General features: G+C 69.2%; 1 protein-coding gene across 1 annotated transcript in view; it reads left to right on the forward strand.

Moving 5' to 3' along the window:
• Nucleotides 1–17121, forward strand: part of ADCY1 (adenylate cyclase 1) — a 37746-nt gene extending 20625 nt beyond the window's left edge. Inside the window, exons 10-21 of the mRNA XM_054726257.1 lie at nucleotides 958–1152; nucleotides 1803–1900; nucleotides 4346–4430; nucleotides 5897–5986; nucleotides 6729–6985; nucleotides 7270–7393; nucleotides 11188–11304; nucleotides 13209–13355; nucleotides 13820–13918; nucleotides 15204–15318; nucleotides 15751–15875; nucleotides 16789–17121. Coding sequence (XP_054582232.1) covers nucleotides 958–1152; nucleotides 1803–1900; nucleotides 4346–4430; nucleotides 5897–5986; nucleotides 6729–6985; nucleotides 7270–7393; nucleotides 11188–11304; nucleotides 13209–13355; nucleotides 13820–13918; nucleotides 15204–15318; nucleotides 15751–15875; nucleotides 16789–17121 — 1785 coding nt within the window. The remainder of the gene's footprint in view (nucleotides 1–957; nucleotides 1153–1802; nucleotides 1901–4345; nucleotides 4431–5896; nucleotides 5987–6728; nucleotides 6986–7269; nucleotides 7394–11187; nucleotides 11305–13208; nucleotides 13356–13819; nucleotides 13919–15203; nucleotides 15319–15750; nucleotides 15876–16788) is intronic.
• The last annotated feature ends 547 nt before the right edge of the window (nucleotides 17122–17668 follow it).

Consider the following 17668-nt stretch of genomic DNA (forward strand, 5'->3'; position numbering starts at 1 on the left):
AAGTGCTCTGCGGTCGGGGGTCAGGAGGCCAGCCTTCCCCACCGCCCGCTGCTCGGCTTGTGGTTTGAATCCCGTCGAGAGCGCCTCCGCTCAGCGATGTGACTGGGAGTTTCTTCGTCAGCCTGTTGGCGGCCGGACCCGTTGACGTAGAATGTTCCCAGCCTCGCCTCCCTGTGGTTAGGAGTGGGCGTGAGGTGTGCTTCAGTTAGAGGGCGCTGAGTTGTCTGTTCATGTTGTGCTCAGGCCTTTGTTGCATCTGTTTTGATGAGAGATACGGCCCACAGGGGCCTTTTTCGTGCTGCCCGTCTGGTTAACGTGCACGTTACACAGTGAACCGGGAAGAGCTCCCTCCTCTTCTGTTTCCTGGAAGAGATTGTGTCGAGTTGGGGTTCATTCTCCCTCCGACGTTCGGTGGGGTTCTCCAGTGAAGCCATCGGGCCTGGACGTTATTTTTTGGGGAATTTGAAATGAGGACCCCCATGTCTGTAACTCTAGGGCGATGGGATGCGCCCTGTGGGGTGCCCAGGCTGTAGGGTGTGGGGTTGATGAGTGCACCCTGCTTACGTCGCCCGGTTCCCGCTCAAGGTCCGGGGGTCAGAGGACAGTTCCCTCCTGGGGTTGTTAGCGTCTTTCTCTGTCACTCTTGCTGGAGATGTGTCGGTTTTATTGATGTTTTCAAAGAACCAGCTGTGTCATTGCTCTGTACTGGGCCCTGTCCCCGTGGCGCTCAGGGGTCCTGGAACCCCCCTCCCGGGCCGCCCCGTAGTTGCTGTGTAACCCCACCGACCCCGTCACCGATGACAGGAACGCCCGGGGTGTCCCGGCCGGCGGGTGATGGAGCCGCGGTCCCGCGCAGGTCCCCATCGCCCAGACGCCGTGCACGGGGGCAGGTGGGGCGTGAGGCCTTCCTTCCGTGCATGGCGATTGGACGGCGGCCTCTCTCCCCGCTGCCCGCAGCGCAGGGCCTTGCGGACGGCCTCGGAAAAGGTCAGAAACCGCCTGTCGTTCTCGGCCAACGTCGTCTACGCCACGCCCGGCAGCCGCGTCAACAGGTACATCGGCCGCCTCCTGGAGGCGCGGCAGACGGAGCTGGAGCTGGCGGATCTGCACCTGCTCACCCTCAAGTACAAGCAGGTGGAGCGCGAGCGGAAGGTGGGTGCCGGCTCGGGGCGGCCGCCACGTGCACACCCCCTCTCCCGGGCCCCGTGGGTGGGATGCTGTTCCTTTTTCCCTTTTCTTTTAAATCCTTCCCCATTGATTTAAAAAATACATATTTTTATTGGTTTCAGAGAAAGGAAGGGAGAGGGATAGAGAGAGAGAGAAACATCAAAGATGAGAGAGAGTCATGGATCGGCTGCTTCCTGCACGCCGCCTTTGGGGATGGAGCCCACAACCCGGGCCTGTGCCCTGACCGGGAATCGAACCCTGACCTCCTGGTTCATAGGTCAGTGCTCAACCACTGAACCACACCAGCCTGGCGCCATGGATTTTTTTTTTTTTTTTTTTTAGAGAGTGGAAACTAGGGTGGGAGGGAAGGGGCGGGGAGAGAGAGAGAGAGAGAGAGAGAGATACATCAGTCGGTTGCCTCCTGCATGTGCCCCGAACGGGGCCGGGGATTGAACCTGCAACCCAGGCATGTGCCCTTGATGGGAATCGAACCCAAGACCCTTTGGTGCTCCGGCCGGTGCTCCGACCACTGACCCACGCTGGCCAGGGCAGTGCTGTTGTGGGCGCTGCCGTGGCCGGGCGTCCCTGGGGCTCCTGCGTGCCGGGCAGCGGGCCTGACGGGGCTCTGTCCGCAGTACCACCAGCTCCCGGACGAGTCCTTCACCAGCGCCGTGGTGCTCGCCCTCATCCTGGCCGCCCTGTTCGGCCTCGTCTACCTTCTGATCATCCCCCAGTGAGTGCGGCTCCACGTGGGCGTGGGGGGGTGAGGGCGGGGGTTCCTTTCTCTTTACGTTCTTCCTGCCCGTGTCTGGGGACGGACACGCCACACACACTCCCTCGCCCACCGCCCAGGTTTGCCCCGGCTCCACGCCAGGTGGGCGCTCACACTCAGGGTAACGCTCCACGCCGGGTGGGCCCCTCACGCTCAGGGTAACGCTCCACGCCGGGTGGGTCCCTCACGCTCAGGGGTAACGCTCCACGCCGGGTGGGCCCCTCACGCTCAGGGTAACGTTCCACGCCGGGTGGGCCCCTCACGCTCAGGGGTAACGCTCCACGCCGGGTGGGCGCTCACGCTCAGGGGTAACGCTCCACGCCGGGTGGGAGCTCACGCTCAGGGTAACGCTCCACGCCGGGTGGGCCCCTCACGCTCAGGGTAACGCTCCACGCCGGGTGGCCCCTCACACTCAGGGGGTAACGCTCCACGCCGGGTGGGCGCTCACGCTCAGGGTAACGCTCCACGCCGGGTGGGAGCTCACGCTCAGGGGTAACGCTCCACGCCGGGTGGGTCCCTCACGCTCAGGGGTAACGCTCCACGCCGGGTGGGCGCTCACGCTCAGGGGTAACGCTCCACGCCGGGTGGGCGCTCACGCTCAGGGGTAACGCTCCACGCCGGGTGGGTCCCTCACACTCAGGGGTAACGCTCCACGCCGGGTGGGTCCCTCACGCTCAGGGGTAACGCTCCACGCCGGGTGGGCGCTCACGCTCAGGGTAACGCTCCACGGCAGGTGGGCGCTCACGCTCAGGGTAACGCTCCACGCCGGGTGGGTCCCTCACGCTCAGGGGTAACGCTCCACGCCGGGTGGGTCCCTCACGCTCAGGGGTAACGCTCCACGCCAGGTGGGCGCTCATGCTCAGGGGTAACGCTCCACGCCGGGTGGGCGCTCACGCTCAGGGGTAACGCTCCACGCCGGGTGGGCCCTCACGCTCAGGGTAACGCTCCACGCCGGGTGGGCCCCTCACGCTCAGGGGTAACGCTCCACGCCGGGTGGGCGCTCACACTCAGGGTAACGCTCCACGCCGGGTGGGTCCCTCACACTCAGGGGTAACGCTCCACGCCGGGTGGGCGCTCACACTCAGGGGTAACGCTCCACGCCGGGTGGGCGCTCACGCTCAGGGGTAACGCTCCACGCCGGGTGGGCGCTCACGCTCAGGGGTAACGCTCCACGCCGGGTGGGCGCTCACGCTCAGGGGTAACGCTCCACGCCGGGTGGGCGCTCACACTCAGGGTAACGCTCCACGCCGGGTGGGCGCTCACGCTCAGGGTAACGCTCCACGCCGGGTGGGAGCTCACGCTCAGGGGTAACGCTCCACGCCGGGTGGGTCCCTCACGCTCAGGGGTAACGCTCCACGCCGGGTGGGCCCCTCACACTCAGGGTAACGCTCCACGCCGGGTGGGCGCTCACACTCAGGGGTAACGCTCCACGCCGGGTGGGCGCTCACGCTCAGGGGTAACGCTCCACGCCGGGTGGGCGCTCACGCTCAGGGTAACGCTCCACGCCGGGTGGGCGCTCACGCTCAGGGGTAACGCTCCACGCCGGGTGGGCGCTCATGCTCAGGGGGTAACGCTCCACGCCGGGTGGGTCCTCACGCTCAGGGGGTAACGCTCCACGCCGGGTGGGCGCTCACGCTCAGGGGTAACGCTCCACGCCAGGTGGGCGCTCACACTCAGGGGTAACGCTCCACGCCAGGTGGGCGCTCACACTCAGGGTAACGCTCCACGCCGGGTGGGCGCTCACGCTCAGGGTAACGCTCCACGCCGGGTGGGCCCCTCACGCTCAGGGGTAACGCTCCACGCCGGGTGGGCGCTCACACTCAGGGGTAACGCTCCACGCCGGGTGGGCGCTCACACTCAGGGGTAACGCTCCACGGCGGGTGGGCGCTCACGCTCAGGGGTAACGCTCCACGCCGGGTGGGCGCTCACGCTCAGGGTAACGCTCCACTTGTAACTGAGACGCCAGTGTCCCCACCCCCACCGTTGCCTCAGCTTCGAAGGAGAAACCAGAACAGGGAGGGGAAAGGGGCCTCGGAAAGGATGTTAGTAACACGTCTGAGGTGCCTCAGAGCGAGGAAGACCCAGAAACCACCCCTTTCCTTCCCACGCAGCGCCTCCCGTTAGACGTCCGCGTGGAGTCCTCTGAGGTTTCAGAGAGCACCCGCCACGGGCGCACCTGGATGGCCCCCGGGGCTCACGCGGGTCCCAGACGGAGGCCCCCCTCCCCCCGTCCTCTGCAGACTCTCAGGACTGAGACTCTGGGGGCCCTCGGGACCCTCCCTGGGTGGGAGCCAGAGACGGCTGCTGCTCTGGGGGCAGGGGGGCAGGTGGGGCTGGAGGGCAGACGCCCAGGCACCTCTGGGGCACACCTCGCCCGGCCAGCCCGTGACCACGCGCCCGTCCTAGGAGTGTGGCTGTCCTGCTCCTGCTGGTCTTCTGCATCTGCTTCCTGGTGGCCTGTGTCCTGTATCTGCACATCACCCGGGTCCAGGTACGTGTCTGCCCCGTGCCTCCCCTGGTCCACGTATGTGCGTGCACGTGTCTGCCCCGTGCCTCCCCTGGTCCACGTATGTGCGTGCACGTGTCTGCCCCTGTGCCTCCCCTGGTCCACGTATGTGCGTGCACGTGTCTGCCCTGTGCCTCCCCTGGTCCACGTATGTGCGTGCACGTGTCCTGTCCCTGTGCCTCCCCTGGTCCACGTATGTGCGTGCACGTGTCTGCCCCTGTGCCTCCCCTGGTCCACGTATGTGCGTGCACGTGTCCTGCCCCTGTGCCTCCCCTGGTCCACGTATGTGCGTGCACGTGTCCTGCCCCTGTGCCTCCCCTGGTCCACGTATGTGCGTGCACGTGTCTGCCCCTGTGCCTCCCCTGGTCCACGTATGTGCGTGCATACCTGGACAGGCAAGAACTCTGACTTTTATCCATAAAATTGTTGAATATTGAAAAATGAATGAAAATAGATTTAAGATAAAATGTTTAACTTAACAAAAATTATACAAAACCTGTCTGAAGGAAACGGTAGAACTTGAGCACGAAGACCCCGTAAACGGGAATTCTCACCGTTTGTGCGCGAGGAGGGTCAGCGTTATGGAAACGTGAGGGCACGCGGTTCTCCGATTTTAGTGCCACTCACAGTGCGGGGGAGGGGGCTGCTCCTTTTAATGGAAAGACACCAGGTTTTCCGGCAAATTTCCCCCCGGGAGATTAAATAAGGAAACACCACGAGGCGTGTGTGTGTGTGTGTGTGTGTGTGTGTGTGTGTGTGATGAGGCGTGGGCGGGACTCCCCGGGCGGGGATCACCGTGGAGGCCACTGCGGAGGTCACTGCGGAGGCCACTGCGGAGGTCACTGCGGAGGCCACTGCGGAGGCCACTGCGGAGGCCACTGCCGAGGTCACTGCGGAGGCCACTGCGGAGGTCACTGCGGAGGTCACTGCGGAGGTCACTGCGGAGGCCACTGCGGAGGTCACTGCGGAGGTCACTGCGGAGGCCACTGCGGAGGTCACTGCGGAGGTCACTGCGGAGGTCACTGCGGAGGTCACTGCGGAGGCCACTGCGGAGGTCACTGCGGAGGTCACTGCGGAGGCCACTGCCGAGGTCACTGCGGAGGCCACTGCCGAGGTCACTGCGGAGGCCACTGTGGAGGCCACTGCGGAGGCCACTGCGGAGGCCACTGCGGAGGCCACTGCGGAGGCCACTGCCGAGGTCACTGCGGAGGCCACTGTGGAGGCCACTGCGGAGGCCACTGCGGAGGCCACTGCGGAGGCCACTGCGGAGGTCACTGCGGAGGTCACTGCGGAGGCCACTGCGGAGGCCACTGCGGAGGTCACTGTGGAGGTCACTGCGGAGGTCACTGCGGAGGCCACTGCGGAGGCCACTGCGGAGGTCACTGCGGAGGCCACTGCGGAGGGCGAGCCCCCGGGAACAGGAGACGATCTGACCCGAGCCCCCCGTGCAGTGCTTCCCGGGCTGCCTGACCGTCCGGATCCGCACCGCCCTGTGCACCTTCATCGTGGTCCTGGTCTACGCCGTGGCCCAAGGCTGCGTGGTGAGGGCCAGCGCTGCGGGCGGGCAGGAGGGGAGGCCTGTGGAGAGCCCCAGGGGCCAAACCGGAGAGGAGGGCGATGTGAGGGGCCAGACAGGCCGGGGGGTGCCCAGGCAACGAGGGGGGGAGATCGTCCAGCAGAATAAATGCAGTCTCCTCCTGGTAAAGCGAGACCTGCCCTTCGTAGTGACAGAGGAACAGGCGGAGTGGGGGAAAAGGCGGAGGTGTGGGGGGGAAACAGGCGGAGGTGGGGGGACAGGCGGGGGGCGGGGGGAACAGGCGGAGGCCGGGTGGGGGGAACAGGCTGGGGGGGACAGGTGAGGGTGGGGGGGAACAGGCGGGAGAGAACAGGCGGAGGTGGGGGGGGACAGGCAGAGGTGGGGGGACAGCCGGGGGGAACAGGCGGGGGAACAGGCGGAGGCGGGGGGGACAGGCGGGGGCGGGGGGGGGACGGGCGGGGGGGACAGGCGGGGGCGGGGGGGACAGGCGGAGGCGGGGGGGGACAGGCAGAGGTGGGGGGACAGCCGGGGGGAACAGGCGGGGGGACAGGCGGAGGCAGGGGAACAGGCGGAGGTGGGGGGGGCAGGCGGGGGGAACAGGCGGAGGGGGGGGGGACAGGCAGAGGCGGGGGAACAGGCGGAGGCTCTGGGCAAGGGAGTGGGGGGCAGTGAAGGGGCAGAGCTGGGGCTGAGGGGCAGCTTCGTGAGGTGTGAGCCCCGCCCTCCGTGCCCTCCGTGCCCTCCAGGTGGGCTGCCTGCCCTGGGCCTGGAGCTCCGGTCCCAACGGGTCCCTGGTGGTGCTGCCGCCCGGGGGCCCGGAAGCCGTGCTGCCCGCCCCGCCCTGCGAGTCCGCGCCCCAGGCCCTGCTCTGCGGCCTGGTGGGCGCCCTCCCGCTCTCCCTCTTCCTGCGGGTCTCGTCCTTGCCCAAAGTGGTCCTGCTGGGCGTGCTCAGCGCGTCCCACATCCTGGTCCTGGAGCTCAGCGGCTACACCAGGGCCGTGGGGTAGGTGTGCCTCTCCCGCCGGACAGCGGGCGCGTGACGTCTGTGCTCGCGGCTGCGGCTCTGCTTCTCCAGGCCCCCCCCCCTGCCCCTGCCCCCGGGTTTGGGAAGGCCTCGGTCCCGGGGGCACGCGGGTCAGCCCGGGTCAGCTCCAGGGATACGTGCTCAGCCTGGCGGGGGCGGGGGGGGCGGGTGCCGCCGTGGGCGTTGAGTCTGAGGGGCGCTCTGCGGCTCGCGTTCGATGCCAAAGTCCGGGCACTGACGGGGTTTCCTCCTCCTCTCGCCAGGAGCGCCGCCTCCGGGCGCAGCTTCGAGCCCATCCTGGCCATCCTGCTCTTCTCCTGCACGCTGGCCCTGCACGCCCGGCAGGTGGACGTCAAGCTGCGGCTGGACTACCTCTGGGCCTCGCAGGCAAGATGGGCCTTTCTGCTCCCCTGGGGCGGGGGGAGGAGCCCCTGGGGAGCGGGCGTTAGGCGGGCGGTCCTGGCTGGACGCTGGCCAGGGGGAGGGCGGCCACAGTCCATGTGAGGCAGCGGCCGGGCTGAGGGTCAGAGGTCAGTGGTGGGTGCGGAGTGAGTTCCCCGTCCCCGAAGGCATTCCGGCCGCTGCTGGTCTACTTCCTGTCCCTGAGGGTTTGCCGGTTCGTGTGTTCGTCGACCTGTACACTGAGTCCGGCTGTTCTCAGCACGCCCACCCCGTGTGAGGCCGGACCCGAGCCAGGCCTGTGGGGAGACCGCGGACGCCAAGGGCCTCGGCCCCGCCCTTGCTCACCCCTCACCTGGATGCGGGGCTCGGGGCAGGCGGGGGCCCTGTGGGGCAGTTCCCACTGCCGACGGGGAGCCGGGGCAGATCCCAGGGCCCGGGACAGGGCGGCCACCCGACGGAGTTCACAGCCTCGGCGGCCATGCCAGGGGGGACCCAGCCGGCCGCCCCCGCTCCCACTCCCGCTGGCTGTGCCGACAGGAAGCAGGTGGCGAGGGGACCCGTGGGTGGGTCCTCGGGGTGGGAGCAGGCGCCAGCACACACCTGGCCCTGCGCAGACCCGGCCGCGGCGGTTCGAAAGCCCGCAGGTGAGGGAGCGGCCTCCGGGGGGCCCAGCTGCCGCCCCTCTGGGTCCGGAGGAGCCGCCGGAGCGAGAAGAGCCGAGGGGGTGAGGCGGGCCCGGCGCTGGCTTGTGCCCGGACTGCAGAGGGGCCGGGGCTCCGCCGGGGACCCCAGGGCAGGGGCTCCTGTCGTCCGGGCCGCGCCGGCTTCTCCTGGGGCTGGTGCCCCTTTAAATGCCGTTCAGCAGGCGTTGGCCACCCGCTTGGGCCCCCACCAGGGACGCCCCTCGCCCCCCGAGAGGCGGGCTCCCCGGGGGTTCCGTGCCGCAGGCCCCTCGTGTCCGGGGGCTCCCAGGGACGGGCGCCGTGTTCCGAGGACACGTGGGGGAGCGCCCTCACTTCCCGTGACCCAGCGGAGCGAGGACACTTCCGGACGGTTAGGTGTTGCGCGGCCGTCGGCGCCCTCCAGCCTCCGCCCAGGGGCCAGGCAAGGAGCCGGCTGACACTCACGGAGCCCAGCCGGCCTCCGAACCACGCAGAGCCCCGCTTTGCTCGCCGCTGCCGCCGCCTGGGCCGTGGGAACGCTCCCGGTCCGTGCGTCTTCCTCTCGGACTCAGTGGAGAGCCCTGGAGCAGCGACGGTTCCGATGAAAATAAAACCACCAACTTCTCTGCCCGGAGCTGGTGCGGAGGCCCTGCTGGAGCCGGGCAGTGCCTTCTCGACCGCCTCCTCACATCCGCAGCGGCCGGGCCGCGGGCGGGCGGTCACACCACGGGCGCAGCCGCCCTCCCTCGCCTTCTCGCCGGAGGCGTTTCCCACTCGGAGCGCATCCGAGTGCCGGCATTGCTGCCCGGGCACCCAGGAGGAGGATCGGGGGACGGGACAGCCGGCCTGACGCCGGGGCGGCTCCTGAGTCATCGCGGGTGGGAGCGCCCACGGCGTGGAGACGCCGGCAGATGGACGCGTCACAGCCGCGTGGACAGAGCGGGGCAGCGAGAGACTCCCTCATGCTCCTCGGAACAGCGCACGACTTTTAAAGTCGATTTTACAGGGAGAGGAAGGGAGAGAGAGAGACACATCCGTGATGAGGGAGAATCATGGATCGGCTGCCTCCTGCACGCCCCCCACTGGGGATCGAGCCCGCAACCCGGGCCTGTGCCCCGACCGGGAATCGAACTGTGACCTCCTGGTTCACAGGTTGACGTTCAACCACCGAGCCACGCCGGCGGGCTCACGGGCCGATTTAAAACGGGTGAACTGTGTTTGAGGAGTTTTCCATGCCCTGGGTCCGGGTGGTGTGGACGGTGGGGCGCCGGAACCCTGGCCGAGGAACCGCGGGTGGGGGCGACGGGGCGGCTCCTCCCGCTTCCCGCTGCGAAGACGGACACGCACCACGTGTCGGCAGCGGCGCCTGCAGGTGCGGGTGCATTAGAAGAGACGATGTGGACGACACAGATCCGATCGCTTGGAAATAAGTAGGAACAAACTGGACGAGAACCCAGCTGCTCATCAGATGACGCGAGATGAAGAAACGTTAGTGCACCTTCCGCGGCCCCGTTTTCATTAACTGTCGTCGGTGTTCAGGGTTGTATTTTGGAGAGAGCAGACGCGGTGCCGTTAATAAACACACGGAATGTTCTTTTAAAATGTCCTTCCTCCCTGTCCAGCTCCTCCTCCCAGTCACCTTCCGTGTGTCAGCGCCCACGTGTGGACGGGGTGGGGTGGGGTAGTTAGTCGTTCCCGTGTCAGGACGGGTTCCCTGTCTGGTTCCTTCTCTCCACCTGGAGGCCCCGCCCGGCGCAGGCCCCTGGCCGAGCTGGATCTCATGGCTCTGGCCCCTCTCCTCACCGGCGGCCTGTCCGCCTGCGTTTAGGAGAGGAGGGGACCGTGTTGTCAGCTGCTGGGACCTCACATGCTGTTTTCCCAGAAAACACCCAGCAGGCGTGGGGCTGCGGGCCCTCCCCGGCCTCGCCGTGCCCGGGGCAGAGGCACTGAGCCGGAGGCCTCCCCAGGCCTCGGGGAATCGCCCGTCTCACTTTCAGCTGCAGACTCACTCCATGCACCGTGGCCGCGTGCCACTGAAACCGACGGCTCTGACACCACCACGGAGGGGCTGCCACGGAGGGGCCGCCATGGAGGGGATGCCATGGAGGGGCCGCCACGGAGGGGCCGCCACGGAGGGGACCACCACGGAGGGAATCGCCACGGAGGGAACCACCACAGAGGGGACGCGCCCGGCTCACCGGGCGGCACGTGCACCTCCGGCCCCTCGACACGCAGGAACGGCCTTGGAAACGGCGTGTTGCTCCCGGGGGGGGGGGGGTGTGTGAAGAGGAAGCGGGACTGTCGCCTGGCAGGTGCCTCCAGCCACGGCCCCTGAGGCGCCGGCTGTGACGTAACCACATCCACGGGCACGTGCCCCGAGGACGCCGCACACGGGATGTGCCTGGCAGAGCCCCGCGGGAAGCCGGGGCGAGTGACCCACGGATCCCGGCGGCTCCCGTGCCCGGGGCGGAGCCCACCACTGGCTGCAGTCGCGTGGCCAGCGGCGCCGTGGAGCCCTCCCGTGGCCGAGGGAGGCCGCCGAGCTCAGGGCCACCGGCTGGGGCTCGGCCGCGCCCCGGTCAGACCTCTCCAGGCCCCTCGGCTGCGCTGGCGCCGGGTCCGCCCCGTCCGGTCCCACGGCCTCGGCTGTCTCAGTGGCCGGGGGAGGCGGCGAGGTTCCCGGGGAAACGGGTCGGTGTGACCTGAGGGGCTCGTGCCGTGGACAGGGTTCTGCCCGGAAACGGCGAAGCCCTCCGGTGTGTCCTGACGGCTCGGCGGGTCGGCGGCTCCCCCAGGGGGGACGGGAAGGAGCGTGTTCGGGGCCTCAGTAACGCGTCAGCGCGGTGGCTCACGGGTCTGGTTAAGGCGAGGCGGGTGGTGTTCGGCGTGGATGAGACTGGGGAGCCGCCGCCGTGGAGAGAGAGGGGCTCAGCCCCAGACACAGGCCGGGGGGCTCAGCCAGGGCAGGTGGCCGGGCAGAGGGAACCTCGAAGGAGGAGACTTCAGGGGGGCTGGGGCTCCTGTGGGGGACACGCCAGGCCTGACGCCATGGGGGGAGGGGCCCGGCGGGAAGAGGTGGGAGCCGGGCGCTGGGCGCTGAGGCCTGACGCCCCGCAGGCCGAGGAGGAGCGGGACGACATGGAGCGGGTGAAGCTGGACAACAGAAGGATCCTCTTCAACCTGCTGCCGGCCCACGTGGCACAGCACTTCCTGCTCTCCAACCCCCGCAACATGGTGAGCGGCCCTGAGCCCTGGGGCCTGAGCCCTGAGCCCTGGGGCCTGAGCCCTGAGGCCTGAGCCCTGAGCCCTGAGGCCTGAGCCCTGGGGCCTGAGCCCTGAGCCCTGAGGCCTGAGCCCTGGGGCCTCAGCCCTGAGCCCTGGGGCCTGAGCCCTGAGGCCTGAGCCCTGAGCCCTGAGGCCCTGAGCCCTGAGGCCTGAGGCCTGAGGCCTGAGGCCTGAGCCCTGGGGCCTGAGCCCTGAGCCCTGGGGCCTGAGGCCTGAGCCCTGGGGCCTGAGCCCTGGGGCCTGAGGCCTGAGCCCTGAGGCCTGAGCCCTGGGGCCTGAGCCCTGGGGCCTCAGCCCTGAGCCCTGGGGCCTGAGCCCTGAGCCCTGAGCCCTGAGCTCTGAGCCCTGAGCCCTGAGCCCTGGGGCCTGAGCCCTGAGCCCTGAGCCCTGAGCCCTGAGCCCTGAGCCCTGAGCCCTGAGGCCTGAGCCCTGAGCCCTGAGCCCTGGGGCCTGAGCCCTGAGCCCTGAGCCCTGAGCCCTGAGGCCTGAGCCCTGAGCCCTGAGGCCTGAGCCCTGAGCCCTGAGCCCTGAGCCCTGAGCCCTGAGCCCTGGACCCTGAGCCCTGAGCCCTGGGGCCTGAGCCCTGAGCCCTGAGGCCTGAGCCCTGAGGCCTGGGCCCTGAGCCCTGAGCCCTGAACCCTGAGCCCTGAGCCCTGGGGCCTAAGCCCTGAGCCCTGGGGCCTGAGCCCTGAGCCCTGAGCCCTGAGCCCTGGACCCTGAGCCCTGAGGCCTGAGCCCTGAGGCCTGAGGCCTGAGCCCTGAGGCCTGAGCCCTGGACCCTGAGCCCTGAGCCCTGAGCCCTGAGCCCTGAGCCCTGAGCCCTGGGGCCTGAGCCCTGAGCCCTGAGCCCTGAGCCCTGAGCCCTGAGGCCTGAGCCCTGAGCCCTGGACCCTGAGCCCTGAGCCCTGGGGCCTGAGCCCTGAGCCCTGGGGCCTGAGCCCTGAGCCCTGAGCCCTGAGCCCTGAGCCCTGAACCCTGAGCCCTGAGCCCTGAGCCCTGAGGCCTGAGCCCTGAGCCCTGAGCCCTGAGCCCTGAGCAGTGAACACTGAGCCCTGAGCCCTGAGCCCTGAGCCCTGGGGCCTGGGGCCTGAGCCCTGAGGCCTGAGCCCTGAGCCCTGAGGCCTGAGCCCTGAGCCCTGAGCCCTGAGCCCTGAGCCCTGAGCCCTGAGCCCTGAGCCCTGGGGCCTGAGCCCTGAGCCCTGGGGCCTGAGCCCTGAGCCCTGAGCCCTGAGCCCTGAGCCCTGAGCCCTGAAGCCTGAGCCCTGAGCCCTGAGCCCTGAGCCCTGAGCCCTGAGGCCTGGGGCCTGAGCCCTGAGCCCTGAGCCCTGGGGCCTGAGCCCTGAGGCCTGAGCCCTGAGCCCTGAGCCCTGGGGCCGAGGGGCTGGTGGGGGGGGGCCCAGTCCCAGCCGGGGTCCCACCCAATGGCCCCCCATTTCCTCTCAGAGTCTCACCGAGGTCTGGGTCCCCTTTGCCCGCACCAAGGGCAGGGAGGGTCTTGGCTACCTGGAGGCTCCTGCGGGGGACGAGGCGCCCGGAAGTGCCGCCCCTTCGGTTCCGGGAGCGAGCACGCTGCCCGGTGCCCGTGAGGAGGGACAGGGCCTCCGCAGCCCGTGTGAGCGCCGCCCGGGCAGGTCACGACTTCCTGTGGCCGCGGGAGCCGCGTGCCGGGCCGACCCCAGCGCGGAGGGCTGGCCGGCTGTCAGCTCCGGCACCAGCCCCAGGCCAGCCTGACCCTCGGCCGCAGGGGCTGCCAGGCTCCTTCCGTCCCGCGGGCCCCTCCTCGCCCCCTGGCTGTGAGCCGACCGATGGGGGCCCGGCCCCCCCGCGCCCCGCTGACCCGGCCCCGCCCCCAGGACCTGTACTACCAGTCGTACGCCCAGGTGAGCGTCATGTTCGCGTCCATCCCCAACTTCAACGACTTCTACATCGAGCTGGACGGCAACAACATGGGCGTGGAGTGCCTGCGGCTGCTCAACGAGATCATCGCCGACTTCGACGAGGTGGGCGCCGGGCGGCGGGCGGGCGGGCGAGGGGCGTGTCCTCCCGTGCCCGGCGGGACGTGTCTCCCGAGGGACCGGGTGGCGGGCGCAGGGTCGGTCTCCGTGGGTCCAGGCGGGGCAGGGAGGAGGCGCCGGTGGGCCGTGGCGGTGAGGCCGGTGCTGCGTCCGTCGTGCCTGGTGAGCGCCGGGCTCGGGCTGGGCCTCACCTGCAGGTTGGGAGTGGCCGCCTCCGGCCAGCAGTCCCCCCCCCCCCCCCCGTGGCCCCCCCGTGGCCCCGCTCCTCCTTCCGGGGCCTCTGTGGCCCGCGGGCGGGTCTCGGCTCAGCCCGACCTGGCCTGGTGCCCGGCGCTCCCCGGACGCGCCCGCGGCTCGGCGCTCGGCGGTGGCTCCGGCGGCCGGTCGGCGCGCTGACGTGTCTGCGCGTGGGGTGACGTGTAACATGTTGTTCTGTGTTTCGGGCGAAGCTCATGGACAAGGACTTCTACCAGGACCTGGAGAAGATCAAGACCATCGGGAGCACCTACATGGCCGCGGGGGGGCTGGCGCCCACGGCCGGGGCCAAGGTGGGTGCGTCCGGGGAGCCCACCCCGCTGCCCTGGGGCCCCCGCGGGCGTCAGTGACCGGCTCCCTCCGGACACAGCCTCCTGCCGAAGTCGGCCCCGGGGCCCGTCCGCGCGTCCCCTTCCCCAGTGCGGAGCTGAGAGTGAGGCCCACAGGTTGTCACCCCCCCACCGCCCCCCAAAAAAGGCAGAACAAGAGGAAGAAGTAAGAAAACAGGGATGTGGCCGAGACCGGTGTGGCTCAGTGGATAGAGCGTCGGCCTGCGGACTGAAGGGTCCCGGGTTCGATTCCGGTCAAGGGCATGTACCCTGGTTGTGGGCACATCCCCGGTGGGGGGTGTGCAGGAGGCAGCTGGTCGATGTTTCTCTCTCATCGATGTTTCTAACTCTCTATCCCTCTCTCTTCCTCTCTGTAAAAAATCAATAAAATTAAAAGAAAAAGAAAACAGGGATGTGGCAGGCGATAGTCCAACGACACCAGGAACCCCTTTATTTATCTGTTTTTTGTTAATCCTCCCCCGAGGATATTTTCCCTTTGATTTTTAGAGAGAGTGGAAGAGAGAGGGAGAGACAGAGAGGAACATCGATGTGAGAGAAACACATCGATTGGTTGCCTTCCAATCCGCATACCCCGACCAGGGCCAGGGGTGGAGCCTGCAACCGAGGTACGTGCCCTTGACCAGAATCGAACCCAGGACCCTTCTGTCTGTGGGCTGACGCTCTATCCACTGAGCCACACCGGCCAGGGCCCAGGGATCCCTTTAAATGTGAGGGGTAAACACACCAACTGATACGAAAGACCAACTAGGTTTTCCACAGGAAACAGGTGAAAAAAACTATCAGGGCACAGAGATACACTAAAAATAAAAGGCGGAGATAAAAAAACGCAAGCAGCGGCCTCCGTTTCAGACAAAGCGGACGGAGAGAGAGGGTAAGCGGTGACGATGAGGGAGTTCCCGTAGCAGAGACGCAGACCCGGGGGAAAACGGGAGGCTCGCCAGGCAGAGGGACGCCTGTTGTGGCCGGCGGTCGGTGCGGGCGGACCCACGCTGAGCGCAGCGCCCCCATCTCAGGCCCCTACCTGCGGCGGGGTGCTGAGCACCCCCGGGGGCTGTAGGTGCCGAAAATCCCCGATAAAGACGAGCCATCCCCAGGGCCACGGGACGGCCCCGCTCGGAGGGCTGCCTTGTGGATGTGGGTCCCCGCCCCCGGCAGCTGGCCTGCGGGGTGCCCCTGCCCCTCCACCCTTGTTCCCCCCAAACGAGACGCCGTGTCCGCCCTCGTGCAGGCTAAGCGGTGCGTCTCCTCCCACCTGGGCTCGCTGGCCGACTTCGCCCTCGAGATGTTCCACGTCTTGGACGAGATCAACTACCAGTCCTACAACGACTTCGTGCTGCGCGTGGGTAGGTGGCCCCGCCCTGCGCCCGCCCAGTGCTGGCGGCGGCCTCCTCGGGGCAGCCGGGCCCCGCCCTGGAGCGAGGGAGCCCGCCCCCACGCGGGGCGTCCTGAGAGGCTGTGAACGGCCGCGGGGTCCCGTCCAGGAGCCCTTGACTGGACTCGGACTCGGGACCCTTCAGTCCGCAGGCCGAGGCTCCATCCGCTGAGCCACACCGGCCGGGCCAGGAGCCGTGTTCTTTCTGGGAGGGGAGCTCGGGGGGGGCACAGGGACCCCCAGACGAGGCGGCCTCCCTGCGGCGGGATCCCCCAGGGGCGCCGTCCTCGGGGTCCGGCTTTAGGAAGGGGCGCTGTGCCAGGAGACCCCGGGAACCGGCCCTCCAGAGGGGCGGCGCCGTCCCGGGAAGCGCCCCCGCGAGCCCCGTGCCGTTGTCTCCCAGGCATCAGCGTGGGGCCGGTGGTGGCCGGCGTGATCGGGGCCCGCCGCCCGCAGTACGACATCTGGGGCAACACGGTCAACGTGGCCAGCCGGATGGACAGCACGGGCGTCCCGGGCAGGATCCAGGTCAGTCCGCCACGTCCCCGCGCTCCCGACGCCCCCCCGCCGGCCGGGGGGTCAGGAGGCCGGGAGGCAGGCCGGCCGGCACCGGGGCGCCCTGACCAGCGGCCCCGGGAGTTCAGGAATAGGGTGTCGCCGTCCTCGCCGGGCCTGCTCCCGGCACGCGGGCCGGCCACGTTGCTGTGTCTTAGGAGCCACGACGGGACCCGGCGGGCTGACCGGACCCCTATGGAGAGGCACTTACTGTCCGGCGAGGGGGGACGCGTGTGGGCTGGGCTGGCGGGACCGACGTGCCCAGGGACGCGGGAGCCTGGCTCTGGGTGGACAGCAGATGCCAGGGGTGGGGCACCCTGGGGCGGGGGCGGGGGCGGGGGACCCTCCAGCGTGAAGGAAGGAGACACCAGACAATCCCGTCCTCTGCAGTTTACGAACTCGATGATGCAGAGCTTGTTTTTACCGTTTTTCTGACTTTGTGGCGGGAGTTCTTTCGGCTGAAATGCCGGCTGGGAGCCTGAGGTTCAGGGCACTGAGTCACGTCCTGTTTCCTGGGGGGTCGGCCCAGCTCCCCCCGCGCCTGGCCCTCGGGGCACCAGGGTCCCTGGATGTCGATTTGCACTCCGGCCTGAGGGTTCTGGCCCGTGACGGGCGACGGGGCAGCTCGGTGTCGCTTCCGCTGGGCTCTGCCCTCCCCGCTCCAGCTGAGCTGGCTCCTGCCCGTCCCCCGACCCAGAGACCCAGAGACCCGGTCACTGGGCGCCGAGAATCCCCGGCCGGGGAGCCCGCCATGTTGTCCCGGGCTCACCCCCCGGTGCCTGGGCCTCCAGCGCCTGCTCGCCCTCTGTCCTCCCAGGGAGTGGCCGCGTGGCCGTGGGGGCGCAGAGTCCTGGGCCGCCTGAGGTCACCTACCCCCTCCCTGCAGGTGACGGAGGAGGTGCAGCGGCTGCTGCGGCCGGGCGGCTACCACTTCCTGTGCCGGGGCAAGGTCAGCGTCAAGGGCAAGGGCGAGATGCTGACGTACTTCCTGGAGGGCAGGACCGATGGAAACTTGCAAACCAGGACCCTGAACTCGGATCGGAAAATGTGTCCCTACAGGCGAGCCGGCCACCAGACCAGCCTGGCCGCGGGCCGCCCCCCGGCGTCCCTGGCCGGCCTCGCGGTCGGAGCCGGGCTGGGGGCTCCGCAGGGCTTGGGGCTCGCCCCCCGGCCCCCCGGCCCACACCTGCCCCCCGGAGCGGCCGGGAAGGAGGCTTAGCGGGGGCACCGGGCAGAAGGCTCGGGGCCTCGGTCACTTGGTCACTCGGTCACTCCGGCCGGCAGAGCAGGGCTGGGCCATCGGCTGGGCTGGGAAGGGGCGCCGTCCAGGCCGGAACAAAGCAGCTGGGCAGTGACTGGGGGCGAACCCGCCCGCACGGACCGAGGCCGCGTGGCAGCTGTGACCCGTGCCGGTCGGCCGGGCAGCTGGGCGTTCAGACCTTTGGGACCCGCCGCGGCAGGCGGGCAGGCGGGCCGGGCGGCTGACTGGTTGGAGCGGGCCTGCAGGAGCCGGGTGGCCCCCGCCTTGCCACAGGCCCTGAGTGAGGGCGGGGCCAGGCCCAGAGCCGCCGGGGCCTGGACGGACGTTTGAGGAGAACCGAGGGGCCGGCCCCACCACCGGCCGGAGGGGCGGCTGCTGGCTTTCTTGAGCGTCGCCGTCGGTGAGAGCCGGGGCCTGGCCTGCAGCCACGTCCTGCGTGCGGCTCCCCTGCGGCCCGAAGCCGGCGCCCTGCCCTGCCGGGGTCTCTGGCCGCGGTCCGTGCGGC

This window comes from Eptesicus fuscus, chromosome 14, assembly GCF_027574615.1.
Source record: "Eptesicus fuscus isolate TK198812 chromosome 14, DD_ASM_mEF_20220401, whole genome shotgun sequence".
Taxonomy (NCBI): domain Eukaryota; kingdom Metazoa; phylum Chordata; class Mammalia; order Chiroptera; family Vespertilionidae; genus Eptesicus; species Eptesicus fuscus.